General features: G+C 41.5%; 1 protein-coding gene and 1 long non-coding RNA gene across 2 annotated transcripts in view; both read right to left on the bottom strand.

Annotated features, from left to right (window-relative positions):
* The window catches only part of STX6 (syntaxin 6), a 50,541-nt gene that overhangs the window by 32,117 nt on the left and 3,936 nt on the right, over positions 1-14,488 (bottom strand). The window contains exon 2 of the mRNA XM_006048603.4: positions 775-944. Within this exon, the coding sequence (XP_006048665.1) occupies positions 775-944 (170 nt within the window). The remainder of the gene's footprint in view (positions 1-774; positions 945-14,488) is intronic.
* Positions 951-12,568, bottom strand: LOC112585059. The gene is made up of 3 exons (XR_006551068.2): positions 10,656-12,568; positions 9,558-9,628; positions 951-5,451 (listed from the first exon to the last, which is right to left on the bottom strand). It is a non-coding gene; the product is annotated as an uncharacterized LOC112585059 (long non-coding RNA).

The following is a 14,488-nucleotide window of genomic DNA, read 5'->3' as shown; positions in this document are numbered from 1 at the left end:
CATCCATCGTATCAGTGAACTTACTTAACATCAATAGCATAACTTGGCACATAGATCTATCTGCTTTAGTAAGTGCAGTTTCATGGGACAAGACGCCTCTCTAACGCTCACTGGCACTGAACAGTAAAGTCTGGGGAAAGATTTTCTTTTGATCTCTAATTACAATGTACAATATTGGCCTGTATACACCTCTTCAAAATAATGGCAGCTAACACTCACAGAAGCTCTCTGTGGGGACTTCACGCAAGTCCAGTAGTTAGGACTTTGAGCTTCCAAAGCAGGCATGCAGGGGGCACAGTCTGATCCCTAGTTGGGGAACTAAGATCCCACAGGCTGAATGACTCAACAACAACAAAAAACAAAGTTCACTGGGTCAGGCACTATCCTAAGCTCTTTACCCGATAAACTTTCAACAATCGTATGACCTAGCTACAACTGTTACCTAAGGTTCTACTGAAAAGCAAAGTGCCCAGAGTCACAGTTAGCAACTGGCGGAGGCAGGACTTGAACACCCAGTCTGACTACAGGGTCCAAGCTCAAAGCCACTGCACTATGCTGCCTCTATGTTGCAGAATCTGTCATGCACTGAAGCAGAATTTGATTACTCTATCTTAGCCTCCTGGGCAATGATTTTAAGTGTGCCATGGCACAAATAAGAGCAACATCAATCAATGATAAAAGGAAATATCTAATCTATGTATTTGAGACATCTGACTGAAAACCGTCCATTTGCCTATCTGCCTCACATGGCATAGATGCCTCAGAAAAGGATATTGATGGTTTCGTCGAGGTCCTCTAGGTCCCACTCTATGCTCCGGAGGTTGTTCCTCAGCTCGTTGGTGGTCCAGTCGATTTCTTCCCTCGTGGCTGTGGATGGGTCCTGGAGGAGCTCTGTCCATCTCTGAAACAATCCCTGTGCAGTGTTGACTGCTTTCTGAACCTCTCTGTAACCAGGTGAAGGGAAAGGAGAGAAATGAGACAACACTTACTATGAACAAGTTAACACAAGACTTATGTTAACCATTGCAATCAGACCCCACTCTCAGCAACGAACCACCATTCCCCAAAGTGTTTCTCCGTTGTTACAGAAGGCTCTTCACAGACAAATATCAAAATTCAAAAATTTAAATTATAGTCTGAGTATTATGTTTTCAGTTGATTTCAAAATAAAACAGCCACCACTTAAGCAGCTATAACATCAAGTTTGTTCGTAAAGTGAAACTGCCAGCCACTCAGTCGTTTCATTCTTTGTGACCCCAGGTTGCTCTGTCGGTGGGATTTTCCAGGCAAAAATACTGGAGTGGGTTGCCATTTCTTTCTCCAGGGGATCTTCCCAACTCAGGGATCAAACCTGCGTCTCCTGTGTCTCCTGCATTGGCAGGTGGGTTCCTTACCATCTGAGCCACCAGGGTGTCCTTTAAATTTTGTAAAGGACAAAATTTAATTTTTCTAACAGACCATACTTAATAATCTAAGAAGCTATAATACAAATTAACTAAAGGACCATTAACATTCACACATGCTGCTAGTTGGTGCGAAGTAATTTATATTCAGATGAAGATTCTAAAACAACTTTCTTTTCCTTAGGAAGACTGCTGTGAAAGGGGGGTAAAAAAGGGTAGATAGAAGAGTTACTGTTACACAGCTTGTCTTTTAGAAGGTAAGTATTTTAACCTGAGACATTTTAAAATTCAAAATCTCATTAGAAGATTCCCCAACAGTATTAGCTTTATATATCTCTACTGTACTTTCTACTCTGCACAGAAGATTAGTGTGCTTCAAGTTCAGGGGGTGAGACTAGGCCATTAAGTACTACGGTCTATTTTCTTTTAGGTTATAGATACAGCCGCAAGGTCTTAAAAACCTTTCTCCCCACCACTGGGCCAATATCTACCATTAAATGTTATAATCTAACACTACCATGTATAAAAGCCAAAAAGGAGTCATTTTATAATCATGGTCTCTTGTGTACAAAGATTATAACCTTCATGCTCCTAAACTAAGATATCTGTTATGATCCTTCCATAATTTCTTAACCGACTCTTCTGGGTGTTCAATCAGTGTGCTTGTTGCCTATGGCTTTAAAACAGGGAGCTGCATGCATCCTATTCCCTCTGACATTTCAAGTGTCAGAGGAGACAGCACTAACAAAATGAAAAAAGGTACCTTATAATATCTTGGACTGTGAATACTGATGAGAGCTAAAAAGCTGAATGTTAAATACAGAATTATAGACACTGGATCCGGCTGGATAAATCACTGAGCTCTGTGGCCCACAATCAATCTACCAGGAACAGTCTACTATGTTCACACCCAGTGCATGGTTTCAGCAAGTCCCCTCATTGCTCCTCTCACATCAGCCCTATGCTTTAAGTGCTAAAGAGAAACTCTTATCTGAGACAAAAAGAGGAAGGACTAAGTAACTGAGATGCAAATCTACTATTTTTACTCTTTATTGAGGTTTCTGGCTGATCTGGTAAAGAAAAGGGCATACATTTTCCCATAATATGAAGTACTTGGTGAAGGGAAGTTTGTGTTGAATTGTGTTGAATACCTTCTCTGATAATAGAAGGCAGTTAAAAAGTTATCTAAGACGATATATCTCATTCTAAAGGACATAAAAATTACCAGTTCTGTAAAGGAAATCTGAATTCTGAATTGTTTTTTGAAAACTAGAAGTCTCAGGCTGGAGCATACCACATTCTCCACCACCACCAGACAACCAGGATGCTGGAATTAAACTCTTAAGCACTGATCCATAAACTTTTTTGGTCTCAGGGCTCTTCTGCACTTTTCAAAATTACTGAAGACCCCCAAAGAACTTAATTTGATGTGGGCTCTTTATCTGTTGTCACATACCGTATTAGAAATTCAAACATATTTTAAAATATTTACCAATTAATAAAACATTACAATGAAATTACTGTATGTTAATGTTTTGCAAAAAATTTCTTAAATAAAAATATTTAGTGAGAAGACTGGCACTGATTCACATTTTTGCAAATCTTTAATATCTGGTTTAACAGCAGGACAGGTATATTCTTACAACTGCGTTTACACTGATGGTTTACATATGTTTTGGTTGAAGCAGATGACAGAAATCCAGCCTCATACAGATATATAGTTGGAAAAGCGAGGAGTACTTTAACAGTCTTTTCAGATAATTGTGGATATTCTTTTTTGTCGCTCTAAGAAAACTCGACAAGTGGCAGTTTCTTAAAGCTTAGCGGCAATATGAAGCTGAAACCACACCAAAGACCTTGTGAACACCTCATACATTGCAACTCACTGCTCCATCTTCTATAGTGAATGAATCTTTCACCCATCATGTACTGGTCATTTGCAAAGTATTTTACCAAGCATCAAAGATCTTCCAAATGCTGACTCATTTCATTACACAACATCCAAAATCATACAATAGTATCACCACCAATCCCACTACAAAAACTTTAACTACTTGGAATCTGTAACATGATACAAGTTGAATCAAGCTTCCCAAATTCTTTTTTTAAAAAAGGCCCTAATTTCATCATCCGTAAAAATATTGTCAGTTGTTTTCCAAGAAGTGACAGGTTCACCTCATTCATTTTTGAGAAAAATCTCAAGGTTTTTAATGGATAATTTTGATCCTTGTGAGCATATGCAAGTCTCAATAACCAGTCTGCAAGTCATTCTTTGAAGAAGAAAATGAGATTCTGTGGAGGAAAAAGCAAGCTATTTCAGCTTGCAACTGCATCACCGAAGGGCCTTCGCTGGAGTCAGTCATCTTACAGTACAGCAAAAGTGCCCCATGCACTCTCTCATGCTGTCACGAAGAATATTAAAGTGCGTACTGAGGTTGGGAGAAAACAACTGTGAGTTACGCTTCTGATTAAATAACTTGTATCTACAATATACATATATATATATTAAACTCTCAAAACTTAAACAAACCCAATTAAAAAAATGGGCACAATGAAGACCCAGCACATTCCAAAATAAACAAACAAATCTTTAAAAAAGAAAACTGAGTTGATTTCTTAAAAAAAAGGGGGGTAGGGCAAAAGATCTGCACAGTCACTTCGCTAGAGATAACATATAAGTGACAAGTAAGCACACGAAACGATGCCCAATACCATTAGTCATTAGAAAAATGCAAAGTAAATCCATAATGAGATTCCACTACAAACTTGGAATGGCCTCACACAACCAACCGACAATGCCAAGTGCTGACCAGGTAGTGGAGTGACTGGAACTCTCATGGATTGCTGGTGGCAACACAAACTTGTACAGCCATTCTGGAAAACAGTGTAGTTGTTTCTTAAAATTAAACATACAAAACATACATTTACCATATGACCCAACAACGCCACTTCAAGATGACACAAAAACACACACACTCACACAACAACCTGCAAATTCTTACAGTGGTTTTAGTCATAATAGCCAAAAACTGAAAACAAGCCAAATGTCCTTCAACCAAGGAATGGACAGCTCTGGTACACCTTCACAATGGAATAGTACTCAGCAATAAAAAGGAACAAACCATGCCTACGTGCAACAATAAGGACAAATCCCAAATGCATCATGCAAAGTGTAAGAAGTTAGATGGCCACACAATGTATGATTCCATTTCTGTAACATTACAGAGGAGGCAGAACTATAGGGAGAGAAAACACATCAGTAGTTGCCAGGTGCTGGACATGGCGGGAGGGGGACAGAGAGAAACTTCTAGAGGTGATGGATCTGTCCTACAACTTACTTGTGGAGGTGGTGGTTACTGACTACATGCATTTGTCAAATTTCACAGAAGTATACACTAAAAAGGGTCGGTTTTATTGTTGGCTAATCATAACTTTTAAAAAGTTGGGACTTCCTAGGCAGTCCAGTGGTTAGGACTCTGCACTTCCACCGGGGGCCCAGGTTTGATTCCTAGTTAGGGAACTAAGATCCCACAGGGTGCACACAACAGTGGAAAAAAAAAAAAAGAGAGAGAGAGACCAACTATTTTTTTTTTTTTTAGAAAAGGAAAAGTGTTATTGGGAATCAAGATTAGATAAAATTAATATTTCTTTTACTGTTTCACGAAGAACAATCTGAAGGGAACGTGATTCTCTTTTTTCTTTTTCACCACGAGGGAGGAATGATTTTGGTGCCACTGCCTTGATTTAGGGAAAGGCACGAGCAGTTTTACCTGCCACTGCTTTTGCACCATCAGTTTAAATGTTAACATGATGAAAAAAGTAAATAACATCTGAGTAGCAAAAGCATCTGAAGCTGAGGGGCTCTGCTATGAAAGGATCTTGAGATGGCCCCCACACTGGGAGCCAAGGGCCATACTTTCATCACCACAACTTTAAAGACGCTGACGACTCAGACTTGAGAGGAAGGAGGAGCAGGTGGGTGGATTCAATTCTAGCAACACAGAGTGAAATCAAAGAGTCCTAAAGCATGCAAGAACTTGAGCATGTCCTAAAAAAGAAATGAAAGAAATGGCAGGAATTAGAAAAATGCTACTAAGCGATCCCAGGATAACATTCAACACCCCACATGCCCGGCCAGTGACCTGGCTCGTATCACTCTCAATCTCGTTCATTTTTAGTCTTCAAGTAGTAGCAGAGACATAAGAAAGTCAAAGTAGTCTTATTTTACTTTTCTAAGATGTGTTTTAAGGGATCACAAAGGTGGGAATGGTCAGCAGTGGTTCTGATCTGAAAAGCCAGAGAACCTGTAGTATGTCAAGGAATCCCATCTTAATAGCATCTATAATAGGGTCCCTCAAAGTTTATAACACCTCCCAATTTTTCTTCTTTTAATATCATTTCAGCTTAGTATTAGCCTGAAAAAGAAAGCATGGAGAGAAAATGTGTATCACAGACAAAAAAAAAAAAAAAATATTTTAAGCCAAATATTAATGGTGCCCAGAATATCCAAAAGAACTTGGGATTCCTGAACAGTTTGAAGACACACGTAAGAAGTAAAAGACACTAACTAGTGACACAACCCACTCAGCTCAGAACTATTTGTAAATACCTGGGACTAAATGTTTAGAATCACCTGTCATTCCAAGTAAACCGATGAACAGGACACAGGAGTATATAACCAGGCCAGCTGTTTGGTATTTGGGAGGATCTCAGGTGGAGCTTTCTTCACCTACTTTTCCAGGAAAGGTACAGGGGTTGTTTCTGCATGAACTTGTGTGCATTCCCACACATGTAGGTGCACCATCCTCTGCTCATGGTTAGCGCCCACCACACACTGAGCCCCTGTGAGCATGCTGCACCCTGTAGGGAGCTCTGAGGCTGCCGACTCCTTAGTCAATGGTGATCCACTTTCATCTGCAGTCTCTGGAAAGGTAGGAATCACACGATATTGCCTCTTTTTCCTGTAGAGTCTGCTTTAGCTATTTTCAGGTTTTTCTTCCAAGTGCATAATGGGAATGATTAAAGTCTGATGCTCAGAACTTTCTACGAGGGGCCATGTATACCTTGAATTTCTGGAGTTCTTCGGCTTAGCTTCTTGGTACAGAGGCTTCCCTGGTGGCTCAGACCATAAAGCATCTGCCCACAATGCGGGAGACCCAGGTTCAATCCGTGGGTCAGGAAGATCCCCCGGAGAAGGAAATGGCAACCCACTCCAGTACTCTTGCCTGGAAAATCCCATGGACGGAGGAGCCTGATAGGCTGGAGTCCATGGGGTCACACACGATTGAGCGACTTCACTCACTTCACTTCAGCTTAGCTATCTTCTTGGTAAGTAATAATCTGCTCACGGACCAGGAGATATCTTTCAGCCGCTTGAAGGAGAGAGATGGCTAACTCCCACATCTGCTGCAGATGCTTTGAAGTCAGTCTCGACTCACACATTTCATGGATAACAAGAGTCACAGAGTGGAAATACCAGGGAAGAGGCTTTTCCCCTTGCTGTCCACCAAACGGCCCATTAAAATGATGAGCCCCATCACATCCTCACGGATAACAACTTCTATGACCAAGAGAATGAAGGCTCTTCACTGCGAGCCATACCAGGGCCCATGGGACCACTTGTAACACAGAGCTTCCTTCCAGTAAGCAAACGTCAAAAACGAAAACACAGCCTGCGTCTTTGAAGAATGTATCTTTCAAGCAAAAATAAAGTAATCCAAGCTTTCAAAACTGGATTCTTCCATTCCTTAAAAAGAGTTGAGATTGGCAGGATGAAACCAACCCAGTTCTTCTGTGGGTTTTTTTTTTTTTTTCTTTTTGGCCACACCATGAGGCATGTGCTTATCTTAGTTCCCTGACCAGGGATTGAACCCTTGTCCCCTGTATTGGAAGTGAGGAGTCTTAACCACTGGACCACCAGGGAAGTTCCCGTTTGTTTGAAGCTAGCCAGCACTAACCTCTAGTCACTGCTGGTTAAGCCCCTACCACACAACATTCTGCCAAAGAATTGATGCTTTTGAATTGTGGTGTTGGAGAAAACTCTTTGAGTCTCTTGGACTGCAAGGAGATCAAACCAGTCAATCCTAAAGGAAAACAATCCTGAATATTCATTGGAAGGACTGATGATGAAGCTGAAGCTCCAATACTTTGGCTACCTGATGTGAAAAACTGATTCATTAGAAAAGACCCTGATGCTGGAAAAGATTGAAGGCAGGAGAAGGGGACGACAGAGGATGAGATGGTTGGACGGCATCACTGACTCAATGGACATGAGTTTGAGCAAGCTCCAGGAAATGATGAAAGACAGGGAAGCCTGGTGTGCTGCAATCCATGGGGTCACAAAGAGTCAGACATAACTGAGCAATTGAATGACAATACAACATCCCAGTCTGTTCCACCATGGAGAAAAGTTCACCATCCCAGCCAACCCTTTGTTTGGGTTTCAGGCAATACATTCAGATGTCCATAAAATCATTTCTTAGCTGGATCTCACCAAATTTGTTGGTAAGATGGGAGAAAGAAGTGTTTCAGCCATTAGGGAGCTTCAGTTTCCCTGAACCTGTCATTCAGTTGGGCCAACAAACTGCAGGATAATCGTAGGTGCAGCCTCCACCAGCCTTTTGATTTCTCCTTTCTTCTTTGACCATGCTGATAGGCTCTGAACTGGCATCTGTTCCAGTTACTCTGGTTGTATAACAATGACCTCCAAAATCAGGGGCAACAAATGACCATTTCTTACGTGTGTGGATTCTTTTTTTTTTATATTCTTTTTATTTTTATTTTTTAACTTTACAATATTGTATTGGTTTTGCCATATATCAAAATAAATCCACCACAGGTATACATGTGTTCCCCATCCTGAAACCTCCTCCCTCCTCCCTCCCCATACCATCCCTCTGGGTCGTCCCAGTGCACCAGCCCCAAGCATCCAGTATCATGCATCGAACCTGGACTGGCGACTTGTTTCATATATGATATTTATACATGTTACAATGCCATTCTCCCAAATCATCCCACCCTCTCCCTCTCCCACAGAGTCCATAAGACTGTTCTATACATCAGTGTCTCTTTTGCTGTCTCGTATACAGGGTTATTGTTACCATCTTTCTAAATTCCATATATATGCGTTAGTATACTGTATTGGTGTTTTTCTTTCTGGCTTACTTCACTCTGTAGAATAGGCTCCAGTTTCATCCACCTCATTAGAACTGATTCAAATGTATTCTTTTTAATGGCTGAGTAATACTCCATTGTGTATATGTACCATAGCTTTCTTATCCATTCATCTGCTGATGGACATCTAGGTTGCTTCCATGTCCTGGCTATTATAAACAGTGCTGCGATGAACACTGGGGTACACGTGTCTCTTTCAATTCTGGTTTCCTCAGTGTGTATGCCCAGCAGTGGGATTGCTGGATCATAAACGTGCATGGATTCTTTGGGCCAGGAATTTGTGCCAAACACAGAAGGGATGGCTTGTCCCTGCTCCACACTGTCTGGGGCCTCAGCTGAAAGACTCCCTGGGTGGGGGGCTGCGGCAGGAGGCGCTCCTCGGTAGCATCTCTGCGCCTGCGTAGTCTCGCCGCATGAGCGCTCGAGCAGATGGGCTGCAGTAGAACTGGACTTGCATCCCAAGTCACAAAGATGTGACTGGAAGCTGAACTGGGTGTCTTTTGTGACTTAATCCTCAGGAGTCAAGCAGTGTCATTTCTGCCTCATTCTGTCAGTCAAGGCAGTTACATAGGTCTGCCTGGGTTCAAAGAAAAGCAACGAAGATCCCAGCTTGATAGAAGAAAGCCAGCTTCACAATTTAAGAAAAGCAAATGGGACAGGATAGATATTGGACGGCCACCTTTGGAAAAACACACAGGCTGTAACACCTGTGTCTGGAGCAGCACCCATGGTGTATGTCATCCCGTATGTATGAAACAGGGGTCCCTGGTTCACCAACGCACCGAGAGGCTGCTGAGGGCAGACGGTTTCTACTCTACTGATGAAACTGAAAACCCTAGGCTGTGTGAGCCTCTGCATCATTCTCCCACCCTGGGCCCCATTGGCCTGTCCCACCACCAACCCCTCAGGCTAGGTGAGGAGGCGCTCTTTTCACCGCCTGACTTACACACTCAAGCCTTTTATAAGGGGAAACACACACACCTGCGACACTTGACCTTACCGCCATTTTCAAATTCAACTTCACAGTGATAATACCTTTTGCAATAATTCTCCTAGAGGCGGAAAAAAAAAAAGCCTTTAGTTACCTACAGTTCTAGACAATTCTGACCTCAACCTGCCGCCACTTCCACAGCTCCCCCGGGACAGAACTACTGCCCCAGGGACACCGCAGGTCCCGGTTACGGGTGACTTGAGCTCGCCCTCATTTTCAGTGTACTTGACACCACAGCCTTTCTATTTTCTTGAAACTCTCACTTCCTTGTTTTTGTGATATTGTGCTATTTTAGCTTCTACTAATTTTCTCTTTCCTCTTCTTCCACCTGGTCCCAGTATTTTCAGCAATACTTTTACAGTTTCTAGGTGCTCAACAACACTAGTAGGTTCAAACGATCCCTTGAGGTTGATGACTCCCCAACTGCCGTCCCAACCCTAACCAGTCACCCAGGACTAATTCCTATATTTTAGCTGTCTCCAGGATCATTCCATTTCCCTAAAACCAAACTAATCATATTCTTCCTACAAAAAAGCAAGTATTCAAACAACAAAGCAGAAACAAAAACAACAACAACTGCTTCCTTCTCTAACTTCCTCATTCTAGTTATTAGTGACACTATTCTCCAAGATTTGAAACTAGTCTAGACAAGCATCATCTTTGACTCTTCCTCTTACTTCTCACCTTGCACAACCTCTACTTAAGCTGCGTCACTGGATTTTAGATCTAGAAGGAACTTTCACAATAACCAGTCTGCATTCATTGAACAAATAAGAGAACAGGGGCTCAGACTTCTTGGTTTCAGACCTCAAGTTCTTCTGACCCAGAGCACGAGGCGCCTTCCAGTAACAAGACTTTTCAACCCCATCTTTGCAAAGCCTCCTGACAAATCTATTTTCTTAGTGAATTAAAAGACCTGGGTTTGAGCCCTCAGAAGTTGTCTGACCACAGGCAAGTGGCATGGTAACAACTGTTAAAACCGCCTCCTCATTAAGAATTTACAAAAGCAAACAGATTAAATTTTAACTCCTCAACTGGGTATTCCATGCCTCCTCCTCCCCACAAAGGGGCCAACTTTAATTTCCAACCTGATTTCTCACTGAAACAAAATCTGTTTCAGTTGGCAGCTCTTCTTCTCATCCTCCCTTTCCTCATTTCTGGCTCTGGACTTTCGCTCACCGCTTCCCCATCTGGAAGAGTCCTTACACCTCTGCAAATGAAAAGCAGACACTTCCTTCATGGCTCAGATTAAGGCCCTACTTGCTTCATGCAAGTGTCCCTGACCAACATTCCCCAGGGAGTCTTTTCTGTCTCCACAGCATCTCAGCTCTATTCCAAAATCTTACATGCAATCCCTATCGTCTATCACCTAAACTGCTTCACACAGCTGCACAGTGTTCTTCAAACCAGGAGCCAAACAGAGTATCAGGAATTCAATAAGTGTGTAACAAATGTCTGCAAAATGATTTTTACAATGAAACATCTGATTGGGGAGTTGCCTAGGACTCCACACTCTCACTGCCAAGGGTGTGGGTTCCAGCCCTGGTTGGGGAACTAAAATCCCACAAACTATGCAGCAAGGCAAAAAAAAAGAAAAAGAAAGAAACATCTGATGGATTTTCAACAAGTAGAAAATGAGACTTGACTTATATTCAATTTTATTGGATAATAGTACTCATAAATAAGGATAACTTTTCTCAACATTGTGAATAAAGTGCACAATGCTTGCCTTCAAGGAGCTCATAAAAGGTTCTACACAGAGACAAGAGATAGAGAATAATACAATGTAAAACATACTGTTTTGCTCATCTGCTTACTTACACCATCATTTCAACAGGATCCATAGCCAAGAACATAGAAATAAAACTATCCTCCTTTAGGCACACAAAGCCTCCAAACCAGCAAAATATTAAAGGAACACAGTATTTATGCCTTTTCCCTACAGGAGAGGCTCACTTGGTACAAAATACTCTCATATTCCACCACTCAATTTCTTAATGGCTTATTTTGATTACAAGGTGCAAACAAAAGAGGGGTAAAAACTACAGATCCCGAAACTCAAAACGGGATCATTCATTCAACAAACACTATGTAGGACCTTACTGAAGACAATGATGGAAAAAAACATGATTCAAATATGGTATGTTTCACCTAGCAAATTAGTCAAGGTTTCTTCAAATGAGAATCTCAGTACTGGCAAGGGATCAAGGGAAATGGGTCCATCAAACTTTGGGGGGGTGGAGTGGGGAGTAGAGTGGAGAGGAGTGTATCCTGGAAGGCAATTTGGTAACATGTATCAGAAGCTTTGAAAATATGCTCGCCCACTGAATTAGCAATTCTGCTAGAGGAATAAAGGCTCTGGAAATAATCAGAAACAGCAATGAAGACCTGTGACAAGCAGGGCTTATCATTACAATAATTGTAATAATGAGAAATTTAGAAACGTCATAAATGTCATCCCAGGTGATAAATTATATTACATTTATATGACAAAATACAAAGGCAGTCATTAAAAAGCCTCCCCATCAAAGGCATGCTAAGGATATAAAGATATACAGATGAAATGATTGCAAGACAGTATGATCCCAATTTCTTCATGATTAATAATAACAATAATACCAATTTATATAAATCCTGGCCTTTCCAATTACAAGCTTATGAACTTGGAAGTTTTTTTTAACTAATTTTGTTCATTTGTAAAATGATAATAATAATAGTACTAGTACCTAGTTCATAAGGATTAAAACGACAACCCCTGGCAGATTCTCAGCACAGTGACTGATATATGATAAGAGATCAAAAACTGATGGGTAGTATTACATAAAACCATTAACAGAAACACATAAGAAAGACACCAAAATTTTAACTATTTCTGGATGATGGCATTTCAATGAATTTTTTTTTTTAATATTTATGCACGTGGCTGCACTGGGTTGTCGTTGTGGCACGCGGGATCTTTAGTTTCAGCGTTCAAACTCTTAGTTGCAGCATGTGGGATCTAGTTCCCTGACCAGGGATTGATCCCAGGCCCCCTGCCTTGGGAGCTTCAGAGTCTTAGCCACTGGACCACCAGGGAAGTCCCTTCAATGAATTTTTAATCCTTTTTAAAAATACTTTTATTTCCTAAGTTTTCTAAAATGAGCATATGTTACTTTAAATGTTACTCCAAAATAAAAACAGAACAAAAAACCAGTAAGACATGGTCTTTCGTCTTAGAAAGGGCAGACTATTTGGAAGGAGACACATAAATAGACATTTAAAAGAGAATGTTTACTGAGCACTTGATGGACGCCCCAAACTGTGCCAAGACAACATACATGCCTTAACTCATTTAATCCTCATAACCGATAAAGCAGGCATTGTTAAGCCAATTTTGTGCCTAAAGAAACAAGTTCAGAGAGGATAATTGACATGCCAAAAGTTACATCAAATAATGGATAGAGGTGAGATTCCAACTTTAGATCAGCCTGATTTACACAGTTCAGTTCCTTCACCAAATCTCACTGCCTCTGGAAGTCACATAAAAAGAAGAATAACATCCAGAGCACGCATTTCCTTTCCCTTTGCACCCAGCTTTGTTTTTCTTACAGAATCTACCACCACCTGATATACCATATATTTGTTCACTTGTTTACCACCTGTCCCTAGAACATAAGCTTCATAAGGACAGGTATGTCGTTTGCCCACTGCTGGACCTTTCGCCCCTGGTAAACGAAAAGAGAACACTCGGTAAGTGTTTTAGAATGAAGGATTCTGGATAGAGCTGTGACCTGATCATGTCTCCAAGGCCACATCCGGCAGCAGTGCCAATGAAGCTTGCTGAAGAGGACACTTATAAGAGTCCAGGTGGGAGAGGACAAGGACATGAATGAGGGCGGAGGAACCAAAACCAGAGAGGAAGAGAATTCCAGAGATATCCCGGGGATGCACTAAGAGGACCTGATGACCAAGTGGACATAGGACTGATACAGTGTGGAGTCAGGAGTGAACAGGGCTAAGAGGAGGAAGGGATTTTTAGGTAGGGGGAAGGAAATGAAAAAGAATTGGGGGTAAGATACCCATCCCACAGTATGGGGGATGTCAAACAATTAGTAAAATACACAGAAGAACACTTGGGAGAGAGTTGGGTCAGAGTGACTAGGGTGCGGGATGTACGCAGAACCACCTGATGCAATGGGAATAATCAAGCTTACTCAGTGAGAACACACATGAAGAGGGTCCACTAGTCAAACTACAAGTGAAGGGCCGGTCTCAGTTTACTCAGTAGAGCTAAGAGTTCTGGGAGCAAAAATACCACTGTGAATATATGGGCCAGGTAGAGCTACACCTGCCCAGAGAGCCCAGCTGCCCGACTGTGGTGGTTTTCTCCCATGTTCTGGTGTTCTGCTCTGAACAAGACATCGACAGTATCAAAATCTCACAAAGTGAACCTCAAACACTCAGACACCAATCACCGAATATTTAAATTGAAATAGCTTTCTAACTGGTCTCCTTTTTAATCTTTCTTCACACTGACGCACCCAACACTACTACCAAATCAATACTCTCAGGACCCTAATTTCATGTCATTTCCCTGCTTTTCATAACTATTCATGGGATTCTCAAGGCAAGAATACTGAAGTGTTTTGCCATTCCATTCTCCAGTGGACCACATTTTGTCAGAACTCTCCACCATGACCCATCTGTCTTGGGTGGCCCTACACGGCATGGCTCATAGTTTCACTGAGTTTCAAAATAGCTAAGTGCCAAAGAATTGATGCTTTTGAACTGTGGTGTTGGGGAAGACTTGTGAGAGTTCCTTAGATAGCAAGATCAAATCAGTCCATCCTAAAGGATATCAGTCCTGAATATTCATGGGAAGGACTGATGCTGAAGCTGAAACTCCAATACTTTGGCCACCTGATGCAAAGAACTGACTCAT

Source organism: Bubalus bubalis, chromosome 5 (assembly GCF_019923935.1).
Source record: "Bubalus bubalis isolate 160015118507 breed Murrah chromosome 5, NDDB_SH_1, whole genome shotgun sequence".
NCBI classification, from domain to species: Eukaryota; Metazoa; Chordata; class Mammalia; order Artiodactyla; family Bovidae; genus Bubalus; species Bubalus bubalis.
Note: the sequence above shows the minus strand (reverse complement) of the source record. Positions and strands in the feature narration are given on the sequence as shown.